At 43.3% G+C, this 24,363-nt stretch overlaps 1 protein-coding gene across 6 annotated transcripts; it reads left to right on the forward strand.

Moving 5' to 3' along the window:
• The first annotated feature begins 138 nt into the window (after nt 1-138).
• LOC106571570 (leucine-rich repeat and fibronectin type-III domain-containing protein 5) lies at nt 139-20,810 on the forward strand. Of its 6 annotated transcripts, none has more exons than XM_014144779.2 (7): nt 139-453; nt 529-628; nt 9,345-10,261; nt 10,588-10,762; nt 14,074-14,413; nt 18,464-18,764; nt 18,900-20,810. In XM_014144779.2, the coding sequence occupies exons 3-7, from the start codon at nt 9,371-9,373 to the stop codon at nt 19,650-19,652; spliced, it is 2,460 nt and encodes an 819-aa protein (XP_014000254.2). In that variant the 5' UTR covers nt 139-453; nt 529-628; nt 9,345-9,370; the 3' UTR covers nt 19,653-20,810. The 6 variants fall into 6 exon arrangements, with proteins under 6 accessions (XP_014000254.2, XP_014000256.2, XP_014000257.2 ...); XM_014144781.2 differs by having other exon boundaries at nt 601-628; XM_014144782.2 differs by lacking the exon at nt 529-628.
• The last annotated feature ends 3,553 nt before the right edge of the window (nt 20,811-24,363 follow it).

Genomic DNA, 24,363 nt, shown 5'->3' on the forward strand with positions numbered 1-24,363 from the left:
AGGACCAATGGAATGGTCTAAAATGTATAAACTCTAAGTACCCAGGCACCGAGCCATGCAAAATAATTTACCCTTGCAATTAGTGCCCGCCCCAGCTCTGTTACGTGTCTTTCATTGGTGCAAAATTGAGTCCATCATTTTACCTTACGCATTTTTTTCTTATCCAACAGAGCCATCAGGAAGCATTTTAACCTATTTCTATACCTAACATGTTATATTTAGGCGTGAGCAAAGTCATTTGACCCAATGGAAAACTGTGACTGAGCTACGTTGGCTTCTTTCCTTACAGCTAGGTTGAAGATGACATAAACTCTTTCAACCTAGCTTGACATGTGACCGTTTCTATGATACCACGCACACACACACAAACACACAGGCAACATGGCGTTCCTTCACTGGAGTTGTCAGGCCTTGACAAAATGCATAGGATCCTTAGGATATCCACATTATACAGTGAGTGAACTATCACCTTGTTTTATGAAGTTACTCATTTCTTTACAATGCCAAATAACTTTTCCATTTTGATAGCCTAACATTAGTGTACAGCGGTCCACTTTGCTGATGGCGACTAGTCAACGACTCTGTCTTTATCCAACCCAGGCCTGTTTCACCGAGAACCTCATCACAGGTAAAAAGCTTATTTATGTAAATTGCCATTATCTGTCAAGATTAGGAATCACAGACTTTGAGGATATGATGGTAAAAGGAAATGAAGCCGAGAAGCTTTCAGATTCTAAGCCTGCATTGGATCCTTATAGCAATTTCAGTAGAGTGATGTTGATTGAAAAGGTCTGAATGTAAAGTAGAAATAGGCTAGACTACAGTAATCTCTGCATTAAGGCACCAAAATGTCCTGGAAGCGCCACCATGAATGTATGCAGGATTGTTCCAACCCAAATAAGAAAACATTGGGCAATCTTCCCATCTCAGTGGTAGGCTAATTATTCAAGATGGGTCGCACAACATGATATATCATACACAGCCAGCAGACAATCAGATTCAGCACTGAGAATAATTCATATTTCATAGGCCAACTAACGAGGGTAGCATCTAAACTGGACCCTGAGTTTATATTTCTAATGTCATCATTTATAGCCTTTTATTAAGTTAGGGTTATCCCTACATTTCAAGCACACCTGAACATTCCTGTAAATAGAAGGGTGCAACCTACTGAACATTTCAGATAGAAATACTATGAATAGAGCTGCCATTTTTTCCTCACTCTGTACATTTCAGAGGGACATGTCTATTCTAAAATACAATACATTTCTATCTGAAGATTCTACAACGTACCCTACTGAATATGACCCTTAGATCTAGCCTATGGTTTGGCTCAGCTCCTCCCTGTACCCCCCCCATCTCTGCCTATGTGCGTGAGCTGCTGGGGATTTTAGAGCCGATGTGGAGCCACAGCATCGCAGATCAACTGTTCAGCTGTCAGGTTGTTTCGGTCATGATTGCCCTGAACCGTTTACCAGAGGGGGTGTCTGGGGTGGGCGGGGTCGGCAATGATCTTTCCTGCACGCCTCGATGGAGGGCAGGTGGCAGCCGATGACCCTCTCCGCAGACCGGACAATGCGTTGCAGTTTGCCCTTGGAGGGAGGAGTGGTTTAGTTGTGAATGATGAAGCAATAATGTTCCAATCAATTACAGATGTTGATGTTGACATTGATTGTAACGACAAGGCGCTTTGTGATTAAATTGGTGTTCTGGAGTGTGTGTTAATGTTTTTCTGATTATTTCATTTGTAATATCATAGTGATTGAGGAGTAACACCTGGTTCAGTGCAGGGCTTAGGACTATGACCCTGTAGTTATTATACTACCACGTGTGCCAATAGGGTCCAGACCTCCTGGCATAGTATGCAAAACAGATACATATCCTTAGCCAAGGGCCCAAGACTATGTTCCACTTATTCTCGTTTTCTTTCTAAAATCTTCTACTCCGCTAGCCAGCACTTCGCCGAACCAGGCTTGCGTTTCTTCCACCTCCAGATTTACCACTTATTCGTGGTCCAATAGAGTATGAAGGTTTGATTGGAGAATATTAATACTCCATTGGTCCGTGAACAAGTGGAACACAGTTGCCTTGTCACAATGTCCTTTATTGATTAACTAGGTAATGAAAGATACAACAACAGGATGTCATTTTCTGCATTCTAAAGAATATATTAGACAGACGAAAACTGCAAAGGCTCCTGGAATCACCATAGATTCCTTCATTCCAACACCTTGGGCATACATTGTCTCTATTGATCTGAACCCTGCCTGTATACAGTGGCTGAATGAGGCTATATATTGATTCGCAGTAGAACTCCTTAGTGCAGTGCTGTAGTAGATGAAACCCAACACCTTGTGAATTATGAGGAGCTGGGCTAAGAGGCAGGAAAGGTTTTGTTTTGAGGACAAAAACAATGAGTCCGATGATATTTCCTGTTAAGAGAATGCATTTAGAGATCACACATGGGCTTTGTCAACGTGAAGAAGTGCAGAATAAGATCAGAAGATGACATGACCTACGATGTATCATCCCAGGTCATCTTCAGGCACGTCACAATACCGTGTAAGCCTGCGGGGCTAGAAACCGAGACATTAGCTCAGGTAGCTAACACAAGTATTTAGGTCTCAAGCAAAGGTTGTGATTCACCGAACCACCTCCGTTACATAACCACAGCAGCAGTAGCCTTTGGCTAGCCCTGTGCTTTAGCCTGGGGAGTGGGTGCCAGAGACAGGGCAGAGAGTGCCAAGATGGTTACAGCCAACCTGTCATTTTCTTGTGACCTTAATGAATGCAGAAGTAGTCATGTTGCTACCCAGCTACCTGGGTATCTCTTGAAAGCTTTTGAAATTAGCATATATATATATATATATATATGGTCATTTTTCAGTTTGCCAATAGATCATACACATTTTAAGGCTATTATTTCACCACATGTTCAATAGCCTATACATTTTTGGTTATTTGTGTGCTTACTTGTTTGCAGAGGTGCCTGCAGCAGGTCAATTCTTAAATTGTGTTTGTATGTCACTGTATCAAATCATTGAGCTTAATGATTGCTCATTTACATTTACATTTAAGTCATTTAGCAGACGCTCTCATAAATGTGTTAAGCTCATAATCATTGTGATGATAAATGAATAACAGCATGGTGATTAATACAGTATTTCCACATAGCCTACTATAGGGACACTGCATTGTCAGATGTGAAGCTGAGTTCATACAGCCTACTAATTTAAAGAATCAGTATACAGGTGCAAGATTGTGCTGGGAGGCATTGCAACTGTCTGTCTGTGGATGAATGCACAAATGGCCCTAGTGCTGGGGGGCGCCCTCGATTACCATTCCAAGCACAGCAGTGCACCTCTGGTCACCCGCGAAATTGAGCTGGCTCGCTGGCGGGGAAAGGTTGATAGTATAGTCCACGACTTGTGTAACGCCCGGACCGGAGGACAGAGGGGATCTAGCGGGGTGTCAGTCTGACTAGGTTGCTTTGAGCCCGCATGTCACCGGCGGACCTTCTACGCGATCCGAATGCAGCACCAGCAGTCAGTAGACAGCGCCGTATCGCTACAAAGGCGTTTTCTCTGCTATTAAACGGTTCATGCCGTCCGAGTGCGCAGAGGCAATCCTCTGTGGTGTAGCTGGAAAGCTGTAGACTCAAAGCGATAGCGGGACCTCATCCGCCTGCAGTTTTCTTTTAGATAGCCAACATCCAGTGAGCATTTCCCACGTAGATACACCGGGGGAAGTAAGTAAGGCGTTGGAATGTTGCTTTCTATGGTCATGGATTTCTTGAAGGGCATCGCTGGTTTCGAAGGCCATTCTCACAGACTATATTAGGATCCAGCGCACATTTTTTGGGAGACCTGAGTCGGCTCAAGGAACCACCATTTACATTACATAGAATTCTGTCAAAATGTTTTGGCGCTCATAACAGCATTTGCGGAAGAATTTACGTGGTAGGCCTACTACCCCAGATTGAACAGGGCTGATGCTCCGTCTTCAAGGTAAACTTTAAGCAATATTTTTTTATAGCATTAAATGCATCGCATTGCTGTTGAACTCTTTTGGTTAATCGGCTTTGAAGAAATTGCATGGGGAGCAGCAGTACGGTTTTTACTGCAATTAGGCTCACATCCTCATTGTCTCTCTCACGGCGGGGTATCTGAAAAGGTGAGGAATCTCCAAAAGACAGCTGTCATGCGCCTAGATCTTTGAAAAGCTAGGCTATAACACCGCAAGGTCAAAAAAATCCTTCAGATGATAAGCAAAGCGGTCAGATTACATAATTGTATTTATGCATGTATTGCATGCAGAGTATTATTATTTTTTTTGTCCAGTTGAAACCGAAAATCATGTAATGTACCAATTATCGTCTTGTCCACTTACAGATGCATGGTGGATCACATCAGATTGAATTAAGATGTGAAATGACTGCACTTGTGCTCAGACATTATATGAGTTCTTGTCAGTCCAACCGAAATAACTTGCAGAGTGGTAAGAGAGAATGAAATGTGACCACAAACAAAACATTAGCCGTAAACAGCCCTTGCTGGAATGCAAATGAGGCATCAGGTATTCACTTTTTATCTTGTTGTAGTCTATTGCCTATAATAAAACAGCCTGGGTTGAGTAGCCCAGTGAAAGGCTGGACGAGGTACAGTTCAGTACAGATGTATGATGATACAGGTCTCTGCAATGTGAATATGTGGCCCTAATGACTTATAAACGTGTTTCATCTTTTTATGTCGGGTGTTGGTTATCATCTATTCTATTATTCATGGTAGCCTGAGGCACCATTGTAACTGCCACACCAAAGCACCCTGTAGGCCTGATTATAATGCTGCTGTTTGCTGACTGCTCGAAAGTCTACAACGCTCTCTGATCACAACATTCAATATCACGCCGAAACATTCATCGTGGCGTAGCCTTTTCATTGAAGGCAATGCTTATGTCTTTCACTGACATGATTCATAGTCTAAAAAGAGAGAGGTGTGTAGGTAGTATAGATCCTTCCACCACCAACGCATCCAAGGAGCTGTGGCTTGGGCTACAGTAGAGTGAGCACATCGACCTAATTTACATTGCTTACCTCACAGTAGCTTTGCTGAACGCACAACATATTCTGTAAGAAAGGGGGGGGGGAGGGACAAACAGTGGGCCTATTGATTATTCGGCTCATAGGATTGGATGTATTTGCCAGGAGAAACAATCTATTCCCTCGAAAAGGTGAAAAACAACAGATGCATTTTTGGATCTACACGCCAAAGGGAAAAGGAGGGTTCACACCAAAAAAGAAGACTCTAAAAGCACTGAAGACAATTGTATTGATAGAGAGGGGCCTGTTCACTCAGCTTGCTAAGACGCCCCTCTTCATTCTGAAACGGAACTAGTGCCACCTCAGACCTCACAGTTCTTTGGGATCTCAACTGGAGAACGGAGCTGGCAGCTCATTACATCCACGGTTTAGGTCGCCTCAGCCATGTGACCTACGGTACCCATCTAACATCGATGGGAAGAAAATGAAAGGATTGAAGCATTATTTTATGCCTCTGTGTAGATCGATCTGACGGTGTGTGTGAGTGAGAGAGGAAGAGAGAGCGAGAGAGCGATAGAGAGAGAGCTATAAGATCAGTTGGATTCAGTCACCCCATTCATTAGGCAACGCTAAATGTAATTGACCTTTTCCTCTATAATTCAGACCTCATCAAAGTACGACCCCAATGGCAAACAAACCACCAGATATTATTTATGGACCTGCCGTAGCAGCACTAGAATCCAACAGGCCAATGAAATCTGTGGGACAATAGTACTGACTCAACGCAGGATTAGGTTGTCTGAGAATGAACCTTTAAATACATGCCATCCCAAAGTGAGGTTTTGGTGTTGCCATGGTATCAAGGATGTCACCCTAGACCTAGCACATCGCGTTGGCAGACACTGATGTAAATTGGTATTCCAACAAACACACACTCTCTGTCTCACACACCCACACATACTCTCGCTCTGACTCGCTCTCGCATGTGCGCGCACACACACACACACACACGCACGCACGCGTACACACACACACATAGGCTGATGGTGTGTTCAGGACATACTTAAACCATTCAACACCAATTTGCCAGTTTAATTAAGGAATGTTTTTAATCAAACACTAACTCATTTCATGTGGTGAACAATTCCCTCCTGGTCAACAAATCAGAGTGTTTATATCAGCATGAGGGTATCTGTAATGCTACCAAGCCCCTAATGTGTTTCTCCTTATAAAATATGAAACATCAGTTTCATACCACAACCTCAATACATGTACTGAAGCATTTAGCTTCCGATGGAGAATGCAGTATCTAGCTGTGTCTCTGCAGTACCTAGGTGAGACAGTGCCACTACGCAGAAGTTCCGTCTGTAGGCACGACAAGCATTAGTTTCCTCTCTCTCTCTCTCTCACTCTCTCTCACTCTCTCTCTCTCTCTCTCACTCACTCTCTCTCACTCTCTCTCACTCTCACTCACTCTCACTCACTCTCACTCACTCTCACTCTCACTCTCACTCTCACTCTCTCTCTCACTCTCACTCTCTCCCCCCCTCCCTCGGTTCCAAGCCCAAAGCCCAGCAGCAATGTGATGATGCAGTAGAGGCTTTCTCTATATGAGGCCCAGCATACGTTAGACCATCTGAAAACAGATCCCTCATGACCCAACTGGCCCAGCTGCCTGCCTGCTGCAGAAGTGTGTGTTTATGTGTGTGTGTGAGAGAGAGAGAGTGTGTGTGTGTAGGATGCTGTATAAGGCTTTTCTGGATGATCGCTGCCCCAGGGAGAGCATAGATATCCTCCGCTAAAACAGTAGTATGCCTCTGCTGCTGCCATTTCGCTTGAGTGTCACTGTAAAGGTTGATGTCTACCAAGCCGCTTTCTATTAGGAAAAATCCACCCGTGTGCATATGTGTGTGTGTGTCTGAAAGTGTTCTCTATATTATCTATATTATCTAAGGTTTGACATTCTAAGGTTGCGTAAAGCATTGATTAAATCATTGATTGATTATCTAGTTATTTGTTCATCTAGGGGATGAATGTGACCTGCTATGCAAATTGCTGTGTAGAAACCCCACCGTAATTAAATGCAAATAAGGGAGACAGGCGCCGACATGTATTTCCTGCTGCTCATCATGTCTTGGCGATGGGGTTGTACTTTTGTCCTCACAAAACGAATTTCGCAGTGATAACCGTCTCAACCATTCTCTTCACGTTTGGCTGAGTTATCACCGGCGAAAAAAGCCCCATCTCTACGGAGTGAATCAATATTGCGTCTCCATTGCCATTTGAGTCGGGAAGGAGCAGGTCCTCTCTGCCTCATTGCACATCCAGAGGCTGTGCCATCCAGAGCAAAGCAGAAGGTTGGTTGAGACGCACGCATAAACACACACTCACACGCATACTAACTCGCTATCTGTCTTTCACACACAGAAAAGCACACACACCTACACACATGCAAACCCACCTACACACGCAACCACTATCACAAAAACCGACAAACACCTAACCCCTCAACACACACACACACACACACCCACAGCCACACACCACAAGCCGTCTTTCCTCAGTTTGGGTCACGATCTGGCGGTCGTTTGCTGTGCTTAAGGAGTGTCATAACTTGTCCATTTAACAATTACACCACAGCCCATTTGTCATCGACTTACTTCGGCCCTCACTGCTAGGCCTACTACTCCCCTCTCACCAGCACCAGCCACCCAAGCAGTCAACACAGGACAGAGAGTCAACACATTTCTATAACTGTTACTCAGTCGTGTAAAACGCCCTATAAAACAAGGGCATAAACCTGTTCTCCAAGAAAAGTGGGATTTTTATGTAGCGTGGCGTTCATTGAAATGTCAGACCAGGGAGACAGTGTGTGCTCTGCTCTCCCTAAAATGATACCACTGTGTTCCCGTTTTTATTGTCGGCCGCACACTCTTAGGCGGCAACCTTTTTCCTTTAGTCGTCAGGCTGGGATGTGTTTTACAGCTGTCAGATGACAGGTGTTGTCACTATGTTCCCACCAGGCCTCAGTCTCCGTTAGCGTTGCAACAGAACGTTCCCCCATGGCAGTTTGTCACTCATGTTCCATCTGCAGAATTCTTTATTCCCTGACACATTCTGAGCATTTCGAGACATTCTTTAAATTCCTCAAACTATTTTGACAGTTAAGGTTATTGTTTTACAGATTCTATATCAAAAGCTGCAGGTGGAAAAATCTTTTGAAGGTGTACAGAGAGCTTCCAGGCTTTTAGTCAGCTAAAAACGCATTTATACTGACACATTATTTAAGACACAGAGATATAACCTCAGTTATTTAAAACATTTTTTATTCAACCAGGCGAGTCAGTTAAGAATCAATTCTTATTTACAATGACAGCTTACCAGGGAACAGTAGATTAACTGTCTTGTTCAGGGGTAGAACAACATATTTTTACCTTTGTCAGCACAGGGATTCAATCCAGCAATCTTACGGTTACTGGCCCAACGCTCTAACCACTAGGCTACCTGCCACCCGAGGACCAAAGAAAAACCAATGATGATAAAAACAGATATCACATTCTGTGTCTAAAGGCTTCGAGTTGTGCTGTTGTTGTGAGATCTTTAGGCGTTGGACATTGCACCTTCCTCCCATAATCAAAAACCATGAGACGCATGGTAGATTCATCATGGTAGATTCATGTTTACTGTACACGTAGCCAAGAAGAAGGAGTTATATAAGTCATTATGAGCAGTATTTCACGTGTCGTTAGGCAAACTCTCTCTGCACTCCAGCTGCAGTATCCCCCGCTACTCACTAGACTACCTGCAGAGGTCTTTTTCTAAGGTCTCGGGATTCAGAATAGAATACTTGTCTCTGGCATTGTTTTTGTCTGGGTGTATGATTGTTTTGTTCCGTTTTGTCTGAACCCCAGGAAGAGTAGCTCTGGATAAAGTAACAGCTAATGGAAATCCAAATACAATTCTGTCTCTCTCGTCTCTACTTCGTTGTTTTTGTGTGGGTGCATATGATTGCTTTGTTTTGCGATTTGTGTGGACCCCAGGATCCAGGAAGTGTAGCTGTACCCAAATGAACAAATACAATCTTTTCTCTCCAGTCTCTACTTCAGCGTACGCAGCCATCCTATCAGGAGAAAAAAAAACGGACCTTAGATCAGTCTGGTGAAACTTAATCCAACTGCATGTAATTAAAATCCTTTCTATGTTGTCTCATATTTAGGCGGAAATTACCTTAGATCAGTGTCTTGGGGTTATTTCTATCCAACTCCATGTAGGATATTACAATTCTTTCTCTCTCTTATCTGGCCAGGTGTGTTAGCCTGACTGGAAAGCCTGATGGAGACCCTGCTAGTTTACCTGATGGTCCTTGGCATGGCTGTAAAGGCCCACAAGGTCCAGTTGTGCCCAAAACGCTGTGTCTGCCAAATGCTCAACCCCAACCTGGCAACCCTCTGCGACAAGAAGGGCCTCCTCTTCGTCCCGCCAAACATCGACCGGCACACCGTCGAGATGCGTCTGGGCGACAACTTCGTCACGAGCATCAAACAGCGGGACTTTGCCAACATGACCAAGCTTCAGGACCTGACGTTGTCTCGGAACACCATCGGTTCCATCTCGCCTCACGCCTTTAAAGATCTGGAGAACCTCAGGGCCTTGCACTTGGACAGCAACCGTCTGACGAGGCTCACCAACGACACCTTCAGCGGGATGTCCAAACTTCACCATCTCATTCTTAACAACAACCAACTGATTCATATCCACATTGGGGCCTTCAATGATCTCACGGCTCTAGAGGAGTTAGATCTGTCCTACAACAACTTAGAAAGCACCCCCTGGGTGGCTATCCAGAGAATGACCAGCCTCCACACCCTGGGCTTGGACCACAACATGCTTAGCTACATCCCTATAGGAACCTTCTCCGGCCTGCAGAAGCTCAAACGGCTTGACGTCACCTCCAACAAGCTCCAGAAGCTTCCGCCAGACCCTGTGTTCCAGCGGGCTGGGGTTCTGGCCACGTCAGGAAGCATGGGTCCGTCGTCATTCGCGTTGAGTTTTGGGGGGAACCCACTGAGGTGTAACTGTGAGCTGCTATGGCTGAGGAGGCTAAGGCGGGAGGATGATCTGGAGACGTGTGCGGCTCCGCAGCACCTGGCTGGACGGTACTTCTGGACCGTGTCTGAAGAAGAGTTCCTCTGTGAGCCGCCTCTCATCACCAGACACTCCCAGGTAAGGCTGAGATGATAATAAGATCATTTGTCAATACTACTGCAATAATCCAGTGATAACAGAAGCATTACAACTGTTTTTGTCATGCTATTTGACACTGACAAAAAGTAACTATCATGTATATCACTGAACACACTTTGTTAACATGATAATTCATGAAATATTGATCATCATGTCATCCCTTTCCAGAATAAACACATTTATTGCAATAATTGTCAAACATCGATAATCATGCTGTTGCTAACCACGATAACTGTTTTAATCACGATAATTCAATACCTATCACGGTAATATCGTTAACCCTACCACCATCTAACCGCCTCCAGGAGCTGCGAGCACTGGAGGGTCAGAGTGTAGCTCTGCGCTGTAAGGCCAGGGGCGACCCGGACCCCATCATCCACTGGATTGCGCCAGACGGCCGACTCATGTCCAGTTCCTCCCGGGCTGTGGTGCACAGTGACGGGACTCTGGACATCCTCATCACCACTGTGAAGGACTCAGGTGGGTGTCATTGAAACGTCTGTTGTGGTAGACTATGCTGAGTGTTTCTGTTTGTATGTTCTGGTTTTTCACTAGGCCCTGAGGTCAGATTTTTCAGACAAATTTAATCTGAATCAAAATGATCCTACGATGAACTCTGTTCTCACATTACATTTAGTTCTCCCTTTTATTTTAAAGGAAACAGAAAAGCTAATAAATGTTCATAGAGTTGTCAATGTTAAAGTTTCAACATTGAAAAACAATTATCCATACGCCCATACGCCAATATTTCACACATTACCAGGCAAATCATTTATTTATATATTTACAGCAATGCTGGCCTATAGAGTCCATTGGGAAACCCAAATACTGAACCGTCCAATGATGGGATTTATAAATAATTGATCTGTGCTCTCGAAAAGGACTGATCTCTATAATATATAAACAACTTTTTTAATCTGAACAACCGTTTAACTTGAGCAGAATATGGAAAAATATGACTTTGGCATCCTGTAACCGAACCATAAACGTATACATTTTAAGTTTGTTTACACACTGTATTTAACAGCAACTGTTCATTGTGTCCCCTAAATCAGCTAGGCACATTCCTCCGTATGATGTGGGAGTGCCCTGCAGTTAAATGCTTCTGCGGAAAAGTCACGAAATTCATTTTGAATTGCATGAATGTAAATATTCAATGCTTTGCATCTATTAAGTTACTTAACGATGATAGCTCCTTGAATCTCTCAATCAATCAAAGACGATTACTGCTGCTGCAAAAAAAGATGTTGGCTCTTAGATTGCAATCACCTCACTCTCTTCCAATTCATAAGTAAGTACAGTTACTATTAGAAGCTATAACATTAGAATTAACGACAGCGAGAATGAATGGTGCTAGTCAAGGAACAATTGAGTCCTGGACAAAATACTTGACTCTGTAAAGAATAATCTTGGCTAAAGCCCAACACATCTATCTATCTCTCTATCTCTCTCTCTATAGAAAGTTTGGACACACCGACTCATTCAAGGGTTTTTCTTTATTTTTACTATTTTCATTGTAGAATAATACTGAATACATCAAAACAATGAAATAACACATGGAATCATGTAGTAACCAAAAAAAGGGATAAACATCAAAATATATTTAAGATTATTTAAAGTAGCCACCCTTTGCCTTAATGACAGCGTTGCACACTCTTGGCATTCTCTCAACCAGCTTCATGAGGTAGTCACCTGGAATGCTTTTCCAACAGTCTTAAAGGAGTTCCCACATATGCTGAGCACTTGTTGCCTGCTTTTCCTTCACATGATTTATGGTAGTGGGGGTAAGGGGTGGGGCCGGTTGGATGGAGACATGTTGGCTGGGTGGGGTTGGGGAATGGGATGGGAGGTTGGGCTGGAGGCCTACTTATTTTTTTGTTTTGCTTTTCCTGTTTATACGGAATTTATTATCACTTAAACGCTGTAAATCAAATCAAATTGTATTTGTCCCATACACGTGTTTAGCAGATGTTATTGCGGCTGTAGCAAAATGCTTGTGTTTCTTGCTCCAACAGTGCAGTAATATATAACAAGTATTATCTAACAATACACATAATCTAAAGTAAAGGAATGAGCAATGTCAGAGCGGCATAGTCTAAGATACAGTAGAATAGGACAGAATACAGTATATACAGTTGAAGTCGGAAGTTTACATAGACCTTTGCCAAATACAGTGCCTTGCGAAAGTATTCGGCCCCCTTGAACTTTTCGACCTTTTGCCACATTTCAGGCTTCAAACATAAAGATATAAAACTAATTGTTTGTGAAGAATCAACAACAAGTGGGACACAATTATAAAGTGGAACGAAATTTATTGGATATTTCAAACTTTTTTAACAAATAAAAAACTGAAAAATTGGCCGTGCAAAATTATTGATGCGTTGGTATTGGTGGTAGTTGTTGTCCTTAAGCCATTTTTCCACAACTTTGGAAGTATGCTTGGGGTTGTCCATTTGGAAGACCCATTTGCGACCTAGCTTTAACTTCTTGACTGATGTCTTGAGATGTTGCTTCAATATATCCACATAATTTTCCATCCTCATGGTGCCATCTATTTTGTGAAGTGCACCAGTCCCTCCTGCAGCAAAGCACCCCCACAACATGATGCTGCCACCCCCCGTGCTTCACGGTTGGGATGGTGTTCTTCGTCTTGCAAGCCTCCCCCTTTTCCTTTCAAACATATTGATGGTCATTATGGCCAAACAGTTGTATTTTTGTTTCATCAGACCAGAGGACATTTCTCCAAAAAGTACGATCTTTGTCCCCATGTGCAGTTGCAAACCGTAGTCTGGCTTTTTTATGGCGGTTTTGTCTTCTTCCTTCTTTCTTGGCTTCTTCCTTGCTGAGCGGCCTTTCCGGTTATGTCGATATAGGACTTGTTTTACTGTGGATATAGATACTTTTGTACCTGTTTTCTCCAGCATCTTCACAAGGTCCTTTGCTGTTGTTCTGGGATTGATTTGCACTTTTCGCACCAAAGTACGTTCATCTCTAGGAGACAGAACGTGTCTCCTTCCTGAGCGGTATGACGGCTGCATGGTCCCATGGTGTTTATACTTGCGTACTATTGTTTGTACAGATGAACGTGGTACCTTCAGGCGTTTGGAAATTGCTCCCAAGGATGAACCAGACTTGTGGAGGTGTACAATTTTTTTTTTTGAGGTCTTGGCTGATTTCTTTTGATTTTTCCCATGATGTCAAGCAAAGAGGCTCTGAGTTTGAAGGTAGGCCTTGAAATACATCCACAGGTACACCTCCAATTGACTCAAATTATGTCAATTAGCCTATCAGAAACTTCTAAAGCCATGACATCATTTTCTGGAATTTTCCAAGCTGTTTAAAGGCACAGTCACCTTAGTGTATGTAAACTTCTGACCCACTGGAATTGTGATACAGTGAATTATAATTGATATAATCTGTCTGTAAACAATTGTTGGACAAAGGACTTGTGTCATGCACAAAGTAGATGTCCTAACTAACTTGCCAGAACTATAGTTTGTTAACAAGAAATTTGTGGAGTGGTTGAAAAATGAGTTTTAATGACTCCAACCTAAGTGTATGTAAACTTCTGACTTCAACTGTATATTTGAGATAAGTATTTTGTAAAAATATGTAAACATGTAAACATTATGTTTTTCTTACTGGGTTTATTTCTTCTTTTGAGTAGCAGCCTACAGGTACATGTTTTAATAAACATATAATTTAACATGGATAATGTACCTTTAACCCCCCTAACAAAAAATACAAATTTGGTAAAAAAAACAAAAGTACGTTCTCAATCGCTCCATCAGGCTCCTTCACCTGTGTTGCTTCCAACCCGGCCGGGGAGGCTCAACAAACTGTGGACCTGGTGATCGTCAAACTCCCACACATCACCAACGGTACTGTGAAGAAGGAACCGAACCCAGGTTCTTCTGATATCGCCACGGTATTGAGGACGGGTGGTGGTGGGGAAGGCGGAGGCATGGTGCCACTGGGAAACACGAAGACGAGCCAGGAGAAGAAGGTGGTGATCACTGAGGCAACGTCTACCTCCGTCATGGTCAGGTTCAACTTCCAGAGGAGTATACCGGGCATCCGAATGTTCCAGATCCAGTACAACGGAACCTACGATGACTCTCTGGTTTACAGGTGAGCCTTGGCTTATGTAGGGACTGTTTCTTGATGATTGATATTGATGCCTCATTTCGACTCTCAGAACCGAATGAGAACTAACAAGAACTAGGCACAATGGTCTGTTGTAGTATTCCTGATGGTGTTGAGGGGTGTTTATGTTGTTGAAAAATGTATTCAAATGTCAAATATGCAAATTTTCATTGTTTGACAGGCTGTTACTCTAACCGCATGAAGTAATTAATTTACTGACATTCTTGTTCAGTGACATACAAAGTCACCTTGGTACAGTGTGTTGCAGTACGTACACAGTACAGGGTCATTCCAGCAATTAGGTGCCTTCTGAATAACTTGGAGACATTTTTTACATTCTGTCATGTTCAACTTAATAAAAAAAACATGTTTTCCCATCTCTTAAATAAGAAAAATGACTATAGTAAGTGCCTATTAAGTGCCAAATAAAGTAACAGTGTTCATGACTTTATCTTAAATTCTCCATAATCTCCTTGTGACAGGGGGATTGGAAGCTTGTTGTGTGTAACAGGGAGTGGCAATTGAATGCAAACTTCACAAAAAATATTACATAGACAGACAAAAAATGTTTTACTATCTATGGGTAACAGGGTTGACGTGTTCTGCTCAACTCGCTCCGTTTTCCACCACAAAAAGTCCAGGAAATGGCCAAAAAGAGTAGAACCAGCTCACCTGCTTTTACACTATGATTTGACTATTAGATGTTCAATGTTTCTTTTGAAAATAATTCAGTTCATGACCTTAAAATGAGGGACATATTTATAGAATTTTCCATGTAGTCTATATTAAAGGGCACTTCATTTAAAGGGCTTTTAAAATTCTAGATTTGTGCTTTCTTCCTAAAATATCAAAGGGACGCAAAAGGCACTCATTTCGTGGAACGACCCAACACAAAACATGTACACTACATGACCAAAAGTATGTAGACACCTGCTCGTCGAACATCTCATTCCAAAATCATGTTGCTCCTAGACATTTCCACTTCACAATAACAGCACTTACAGTTGACCAGGGCAGCTCTAGTAGGGCAGACTTGTTGGAAAGGTGGCATCCTATGATGGTGCAACGTTGAAAGTCACTGAGCTGTTCAGTAAGGCCATTCTACTGCCAATGTTTGTCTATGGAGATTGAATGGCTGTGAGCTCGATTTTATACACCTGTCAGCAACGGGTGTGGCTGAAATAACCGAATCCACTCATTTGAAGGGGTGACCACATACGCTATGAAATAAAGATAAATGACATAAAGAATTATAGTAAAAAGATTTGGAGCTTTGGGGAAAAAAGGCAAAATCAGCTCCATCATTAATTCATCACAAAACAACTAATATTGCCAACTACTTTAATGATTTTTTTCATTGGCAAGATTAGCAATCTTAGGCATGACATTCCAGCAACAAACGCTGACACTACGCATCCAGGTATAGCTGACCAAGTTATGAAAGACAAGCATTGTAATTTAGAATTCCGTAAAGTGAGTGTGGAAGAGGTGAAAAAATTATTGTTGTCTATCAACAATGAAAAGCCTCCATGGTCTGACAACTTGGATGTAAAATTACTGAGGATAATAGCAGACGATATAGCCTCTCCTATTTGCCATATCTTCAATTTAAGCTTACTATAAAGTGTGCCCCCAGGCCTGGAGGGAAGCAAAAGTAATTTCGCTACCTAAGAATAGTAAAGCCCCCTTTACGGGCTCAAATAGCCAGCCAATCACCCTGTTATCAACCCTTAGTAAACTTTTGGGAAAAAAATGTTTTTTTGACCAGATACAATGCTATTTTACAGAAAACCTATTGACAACAGACTTTCAGCAAGCTTATAGGGAAGAACACTCAACAAGCACAGCACTTACACAAGCGACTGATGATTGGCTGAGAGAAATTGATGATAAAAAGACTGTGGGGGCTGTTTTGTTAGACTTGAGTGCAGCTTTTGACATTATCGATCATAGTCTGCTGCTGGAAAAACGTATGTGTTATGGCTTTACACCCCATGCTATACTGTGGATAAAGAGTTACCTGTCTAACAGAACACAGAGGTTGTTCTTTAACGGAAGCCTTTCCAACATAATCCAGGTAGAATCAGGAATTCCCCAGGGCAGCTGTCTAGGCCCCTTACCTTTTTCAATCTTTACAAACGACATGGCACTGGCTTTGAGTAAAGCCAATGTGTCTATGTATGCGGATGACTCAACACTATACATCTACTACAGCGACTGAAATGACTGCAACACTTAAGAAAGAGCTGCAGTTAGTTTCAGGGTGGGTGGCAAGGAATACGTTAGTCCTAAATATTTATAAAACTAAAAGCATTGTGTTTGGGACAAATCATTCACTAAACCCTAAACCACAACTAAATGTTGTAATAAATAATGTGGAAATTGAGCAAGTTGAGGTGACTAAACTGCTTGGAGTAACCCTAGATTGTGAACTGTCATGGTCAAAACATATTGATACAACAGTACCTTAGATGGGGAGAAGTCTGTCCATAATAAAGCGGTGCTCTGCCTTCTTAACAACACTATCAACAAGGCAGGTCCTACAGGTCCTAGTTTTGTCGCACCTGGACTACTGTTCAGTCGTGTGGTCAGGTGCCATAAAAAGGGACTTATGAAAGTTGCAATTGGCTCGGAACAAGACAGCACGGCTGGCCCTTGGATGTACACAGAGAGCTAACATTAATAATATGCATGTCAATCTCTCCTGGCTCAAAGTGGAGGAGAGATTGACTTCATCACTACTTGTATTTAGGAGAGGTATTGGCATGTTGAATGCACCGAGCTGTCTGTTTAAACTACTGTCACACAGCTCAGACACCCATGCATACCCCACAAGACATGCCACAAGAGGTCTCTTCACAGTCCCAACGTCCAGAACAGACTATGGGAGGTGCACAGTACTACATAGAGCCATGACTACATGGAACTCTATTCCACATCAAGTAACTGATGCAAGCAGTAAAATTAGATTTAAAAAACGGATAAAAATACACCTTATGGAGCAGCGGGCACTGTGAAGCAACACATACACCTGCATACACACACACACACACACACACACACACTAACATACGCACTATACACACACGTACACATGGAGTTTGTACTGTAGATATGTGGAAGTGGTTAAGTAGGGGCCTGAGGGCACACAGAGTGTTGTGATATCTGTGAATGTATTGTAATGTTTTTAAAATGGTATAAATTGCCTTAATTTTACTGGACCCCAGGCTAGTAGCTGCTGCCTTGGCGGGTCCATAATAAATACAAATACTTTTGTATATATAGTATACCTAATCAACAGAATCAAAATAAAATGTCAGCACTGAGTTGTAAGGAGAAGCCGAGATGAAAGAGAAAGCAGAATGTTACAAAAAGCTTCTGAAGATCTTTCAGGCCCCTTCTGAGAACTGAGTGTACACAATGTTCTTTCATCCGGCAACTCTTTCATTCCATATTTGGAGCTTATCTTCATGATGCAATATGACGTGACCATTTAGAACACACTTTTATTCAAAGTGACTTACAGTCAACAAATACTGTACATACAGCATATTGATTGTATGAGATCCATTTGGGAATAAAAATTCCACAGCTCTGGTCTTTCAAGCACACAGCACCATGATCCAACAACCGAGCCATTGGATCTATTGTGACTTTCTCTTCTGAGAGATGGGTGTGCATACAATCTTTCATCTTTAATGCCTCCGACTTCTCAGTGGGTGTTTTTGTGTCTCAGGGGGTTGGGTAAAAATGACACATTTGGACAATAAAATATTATTTTTCATCTTTTACCCCTTTCACTGCACATTAGCAATTCTACTTTCTTTTTTTAACCGTTGGAATCCCTGCGACTGTTACTCGTCCACCCATGACAATGCTGTTCATAGCATTCTCTCATCTCTTACCATTTTCAGGCCATAGCCCTGTGCTCTTTGTTATTGCAATATAATGTACAGTATAATTGGTCTACAGTTGGTCTAGTATGCTCTCACCTCTTTCATTCCACACTAACCGTCTCTCTTTCTGTATTTTCAGAATGATCCCTTCGAGTAGTAAGAGTATCCTGGTGAACAACCTGGCGGCCGGTACACAGTACGACCTGTGTGTGCTGGCCATCTACGATGACCTGGTGACCTCCCTGACTGCCACACGAGTGGTGGGGTGTGTCCGCTTCACCACCGAGCCACAGTACCTCCGCTGCCACTTCATGCAGTCCCAGTTCCTGGGAGGGACCATCGTGGTCATCATCGGAGGGATCATCGTGGCGTCCGTCTTAGCTTTCATCATCTTCCTCATCGTGAGGTACCGAGTGTGTAACCAAGGCGATGAGGATAAGGTAGGAGTATTGAGTAGTACTCTTTTCTTTGGGGCTATTGTCTCTGGATTATTTGTATTGTACAGATGTGATGATGAATATTGAGGTCATTTCTCCCTGGGGATTAATAAAATCTCTCTCAATCTCTTTCATAAGGCTTTGGAGATGGGTGAGATCCCATCTCTGAGCAGTGATGGTCAGTTGCAGGGCTGTGGCGTCCCCAAGGCCATGTCCAAATCTCTGTCCAAGCAGATCCTCCAGCCAGAGAAACCAGAGAAGGAGGACAAGGAGTCTCTGAGGTTGGCCCTTTCTCCTCGTAAACCGGTCAAGCAGCAGCAACCCCCAGCCCCAACCACCACATCTACCAAGCCCTCCATCCCCGACTGCACTGTCTCTACCTCCGCAGCCAGCCACTCCTGGCACCCTGCCTCCCCGGTCACCCTGAGGCAAAAACGGGCCGATATCACTGCCACCGGGGATCTGAAACCCGGAGAAGCCCGCCGAGCCGAAGGCCAGACAGATGTGGAGTTAGAGAACACAAACCGCAATAACTCGTCGGAAGCTAAAATGGCTGCCGCCTTGGCCGTACCTGTTCCTGCCCGTTCCACAAAATGGACGCCGGTCGCTAGGCGGCCGCGCCCCCCTGGAGCCTCCTCCCACCATTACATGACGGTACCAGCAGGGGGTGTGAGGGTGAACCGGCGGCACTCGCTGAACGTGGACTCGTACAAGGAGCGCTGCTACGTCAGCCTGGTACAGCAGCAGCCAAAACCTGGCGGGAGTTTGTGCTCCAAACGCAGTCTGTCCATGAGCGGAGAAATGCCCACGTTGGAGAGTGCAATGGCAAACATACGCAGAGGCAGAGACAAGCTGTCCCGATCTGAGTGGCTTCTCGAAAGCACTCTATGATCTGGATTTTACTGGCTTATCGGTTCTTTGTTTTACTGGATTGGATTTGTGACCCGTCGTGGAGCATACAGTAACTTTATGCCTTGTCTTTTATCTACAAGACCCATAGATTCCTCTTGTATTTCTGAAGACAAGGCAGCAAAACAGGGTTTTAAAAGCCAAATGTTTCACATTTGTTTTTCTACCTAAAAAGCAAATATCCTCTCAAAGTCATCTGTATAGCGACTTCGGATATAACTTTGATGAAAGGCACAAAAAAATGTATAAAGCAACTTCATGTACAAAAATGTTGAGTTGTGTAACATATAGGCTAACACGATACACCCGTAAGTGTTCATATGGTACTGAATGCAGTATTCTTGGAAGTCTAGCATCATTTAGGAAGAGGGTGAAAAAGGGATGGATGATCAAGCTTGTTATAACATTGCCTGTTACTTAAAGTGATTACAATAACTGTGTAGACAATGAATGGACATATTTCTTGTCATCAGTTTTTCAGACAGTTGGTGACATGTCTTAATTAACTTGGCGGCGTTTGGAGGAATTGTGAATGTGCAGAGATGTAGAACACAATGTACCCAGGCTGTGTCCCAAATGGCACCCTATTCTCTATAGTGCAGTACTTTTTGACCATGGCTCTGGTCGAAAGTATTGCACTATATAGAGAATAGGGTGCCATTTGGGCCGCACCCCTCAGTCTAGTGACAGAGCTGGATCTTTTCATCAAGCCGCACCAGACACACAGCAGAATGCAACATTCATGGCAGCCCGTCGGTGTTGATTGAGCCTAATACTGCCCTCCGAGTTGAATCAATACATTTTTATCACGTAATTACACATAAAGACTCACGCTCATAGGATTCCTGTCGCAACTGATATGACAGTCTAAACCAACACAGACAGGATGACTGGCGCGATTCCAATACGTCAGCAGGTGGATGGGGCTCGATAAAGGATTGGTGGTCCATTTTCATGTTTTTTTACTATTATTAAGACATAATTTGTCATGTCAGGCCAAGAACCGTTGTAAATTGACTTGTTGGGTAAAGAGAAAACGAAAGCCACAAAACAGTAGGCTATATGAGAAGTCGGCTCTTGATTTTGCTGTTGTTTCTGTTTGATGTTTACCAGTATAAATAAACCAATGAGAAAAATCTATCTAATGTAGACAATACCTGTACAGTTATTGCTTGTGACATCCATTTGCCAGGTATCTACTGTAGCTTTCTTAAGTCCAATAACATGAAATGCAACACTGAGGACACAGCAGAAGTCATTTCAGTTTTAGCTCCATTTTCCAGGTACCGTCTAACACTAACCCTTCTGAAGTCTGGCAACAGAACATGCAGAGGGATACCTAGGACGTAATGTTCACAGTAGCCCACATTTTAGTAGATAGATTCCATCTCAATCTATCTTCAATCTCGTGTCATGACTGACAAAAGAAATTATATATTTTTCTCTGGCGAGCCAGCCAGGAGAATCACCTCATCTGTAATGATTTTTAAGGTTCAATATAATCTTAAAACATTTTAATCCCCCCCTCCTTCTCACTGAGAGTAGAAAGAACGGTAAACCTCGGACAGATCTCTGCTCTCAGCTCCTGTGTTTGTTCAAAGGCAACGGGAAGCAAATTATGAAAAGAGGCCATGCTAGTCACCTGGGACTCCCCCTTTCCCTCTCCCTCCCCCTACCCGCCTGCATATCTACACTCCTAGTCAGAGAGAGCCTCGTGACGAGGATACCAGTCAGAGAGAGAGAGCGAGAAAGAGGGGGGGTGGAGAGAGAGAGAGAGAGAACCCTCTGCAGAGGTTAAAGACTCCAGCCTCGGTCGGTCAGTAGGAATCATGGCACCATGGGCCTCGCAGTCAGAGAAACAAATCTGCAATCACAGTAATGTTTCAGATCGTGGAGAGTGGGGTCCATTTCACTTCAATCATACGATCAGTATTTGTATCTGCTGTTAGACAGTATGCACTCTGACTCCGCGGTTTTTGACGCTGGATAGATTCTTTCCTGTGGTCTGACTGACTCCATCGCCGAATTAGAGCTGCACCTTGAGAAAGAGATATACCCCATTACCTTCGCTCTGAAACTCTGGTAAAATAGAGTTGAGTATTAAACAGTAGGCTTGTTAAGATGTGCTGCGCATATGTCAGACATATTAATTCATGTCATCCAAACAGACCAGGCCTTTTAATCATTATTTCTCTCTCATTATGCATGATTAAAAATGTGTAGTGGAGGAGCCAGGTCCGGACGTCCCCTCAGTCTCTTGAGGGTGCCAGAGGTGTGTGATAATAATACAAGAGTTTCTGGAGGGAGAGAGAGAGGGAGAGAGAGAGAGAGAGAGAGAGGGAAAAGAGAACGAGAGAGGAGGAAAGGGAAAATGAGAGGAAGAGGTGAAGAAAGAGGGATGCTTGAGAAAGGGGGAGAGTGGGGAGGTAAAGAAAGCGAGGGAGAGGCCAGAAAGAGAATAACAGAGAAAAGAGCATCTGTCTAAGTCAGCCATGCAGCCGACAGCTTCTCAGCATTCACTGCACCTCTGCAGGAGTGAGGTGGGGGGTTAGGAGGGCTGGGAGGGGTCACAGGAGGCTGCTGAGGGGAGAAGGCTCATAATAATGGACGGAACGGAGCAAATGGAATGGCATCAAACACCTGGAAACCGTGTGTTTGATGTATTTGATTCCATTCCACTGATTCCGCTCCAGTCATTACCACGAGCCTGTTCTCCCCAATTAAGTTCCCACCAACCTCCTGTGGTGGAAATGGACCAATGCCGAGTGAAGTGTGCCCCGCGGCCAAATACAGAACGACACGTTTCCCCTCAAACACTGCGGGGTTCTGCCTGACTTCTAACACCCCTTCTGCCCTGCTGCTGCCCCCTGCCAACTCCTGCCCCCTGCCAACTCCTGCCCTCCACCATCCTTCCACTCCTGCATGTTTCTGGAACTACTCCCACCACCTCCCTCCGGCCCTCCTCCCTTGTTAACCCGCACCTGCCCCTGCTCCCTGCTCCTGCACCCTCTCCTCCCCTCCATCCTTCCTTGATCCACTACAGGGCTCTTCTTCTTCACTGGGCACCGCCCTGCCATCAAATCCTCACCTGCAATGCCCGTTAGACCCAATCGCTGTCCCGGTGAAAGACTCACCCGCCAATCATGTGTCACTGGCCCTGCCAGTCTGTCAGAGTCAGTCAACCAGCCAATCACCTCTCAGTAGGGGTTTGAACAGTCAATCATAGATCACTGGGCTTTAACAAACTGTCAGAGCAAGAGGCAGGCCGGCCAATTACTTCTCAGTGGGGGAACTGATCCACCAATTATTTTTCACATGTTCATCATACCGGTTACATTAACTACCTGCTGGTACAGGTGATGGCATCGGCATGCTCTATTTTTTCGCTGTACATGTGTTTCTCCGAATTGGTTCACAACCGCTAACTTTCCGAAAGAAATCTACTGGAACGATTACTGACGCTACAATTATCTTTTGCTAATTGGGACAGGGAGAGTAGCTACCCCACCAGGCCACTGATGGCAACAATTTGTGTCCAATTGCATGGTTTAAAGTGATCTTTGAGTCTGTGTCAGTGTGAAGGGTCTATTACGATCACAGTGAGAGAGAGAGGATGATAGAGATGTTTAACTGTTGATGACAGGGGTGCTAAAAATGTTGCATTACATTGTTTTGTAAACACTCGGCAGCCCTTCATAGAGCAGGCAAAATCACCTGTCAGACATATGTGAAACATTGAAGAAGAGGAAGAGTAGTTTATTGTCCATTTGTAGGGATGTAATTGTGTCTTTTAATCTTCTTGAAGCAGGAATCCTTAATGGTGAAACAAGGAACACCGTTTTTCCACCTCTGACATCATAGCATGTGCGATAAAAGAGCACAATATGTAGGTTACTTTTTTTCAACTTAAAAAAACTAAACATTTATTTATTCAGGGGAACCAGTTGAGACCAGGCTCCCAATTACATTGGTGTCCTGAGGACAACAATACAACAAATTCAAAATGATCAATAAAAATTAAATAATCTACAAATTACAGAATCAACACTACAGCTTCAACCACCACAAATTCAATCCAAACCGTTGCAGTTCTCATGAAATTCATTCAACGTTAAGGTCATAAACTGACATAGAGGCACCAGTCAAGATGTTGGGAGTTTTGTAGTCTATTCTAAAAATGGGGGGCACTAAAACTGAAGGGGGATTTACTGGTACATATTAGTTGAACCTCGAGAGTTAACCATCCCTGTGAACGGGTTTGGTGTCATGTTTTTACATTTTAACAGTGAAGTTATGATCTATTTCTAGAAAAGAAGGCTAGCCTACTTTAAATCTGAGCTTCTTAAACTCATCCATATATTTTTTAAACGTAAAATTCTTGTAAATCCAATAGCCCAGATATTTATTGGCGAGAACCTGATTGATGAAAGAATCATCCAATGCATAAATGTGTAAGCCATCTGAAATATTTCGATGAGAATTATAAAACGGCATACATTTAGTTTTTCCTGCATTAAGTACCGATTTTAAATCAACGAGGACTTTCTTCAAGGTGACAAAATCAGACTGCAGCTACAACATAGCCTACTGTAATTTTACCATGCTGCGCAACACTCCTCAGCTTAGTAACAAAAACAATAACAAAGGTGGTGGAGCGCAGTTTCCACCTACTGCGGATTCCATCTTTGAACAA

This window comes from Salmo salar, chromosome ssa15 (assembly GCF_905237065.1).
Source record: "Salmo salar chromosome ssa15, Ssal_v3.1, whole genome shotgun sequence".
Taxonomy (NCBI): Eukaryota; Metazoa; Chordata; class Actinopteri; order Salmoniformes; family Salmonidae; genus Salmo; species Salmo salar.

What these genes read in the sequence shown, in the direction of transcription:
- LOC106571570 (XM_014144779.2), top strand. Translation starts at nt 9,371, where the DNA reads ATGGAGACCCTGCTAGTTTACCTGATGGTCCTTGGCATGGCTGTAAAG. An exon ending in TCATCACCAGACACTCCCAG is followed by an intron (nt 10,262 to 10,587) that starts GTAAGGCTGAGA and finishes AACCGCCTCCAG; the next exon opens with GAGCTGCGAGCACTGGAGGG. An exon ending in GATGACTCTCTGGTTTACAG is followed by an intron (nt 14,414 to 18,463) that starts GTGAGCCTTGGC and finishes CTGTATTTTCAG; the next exon opens with AATGATCCCTTCGAGTAGTA.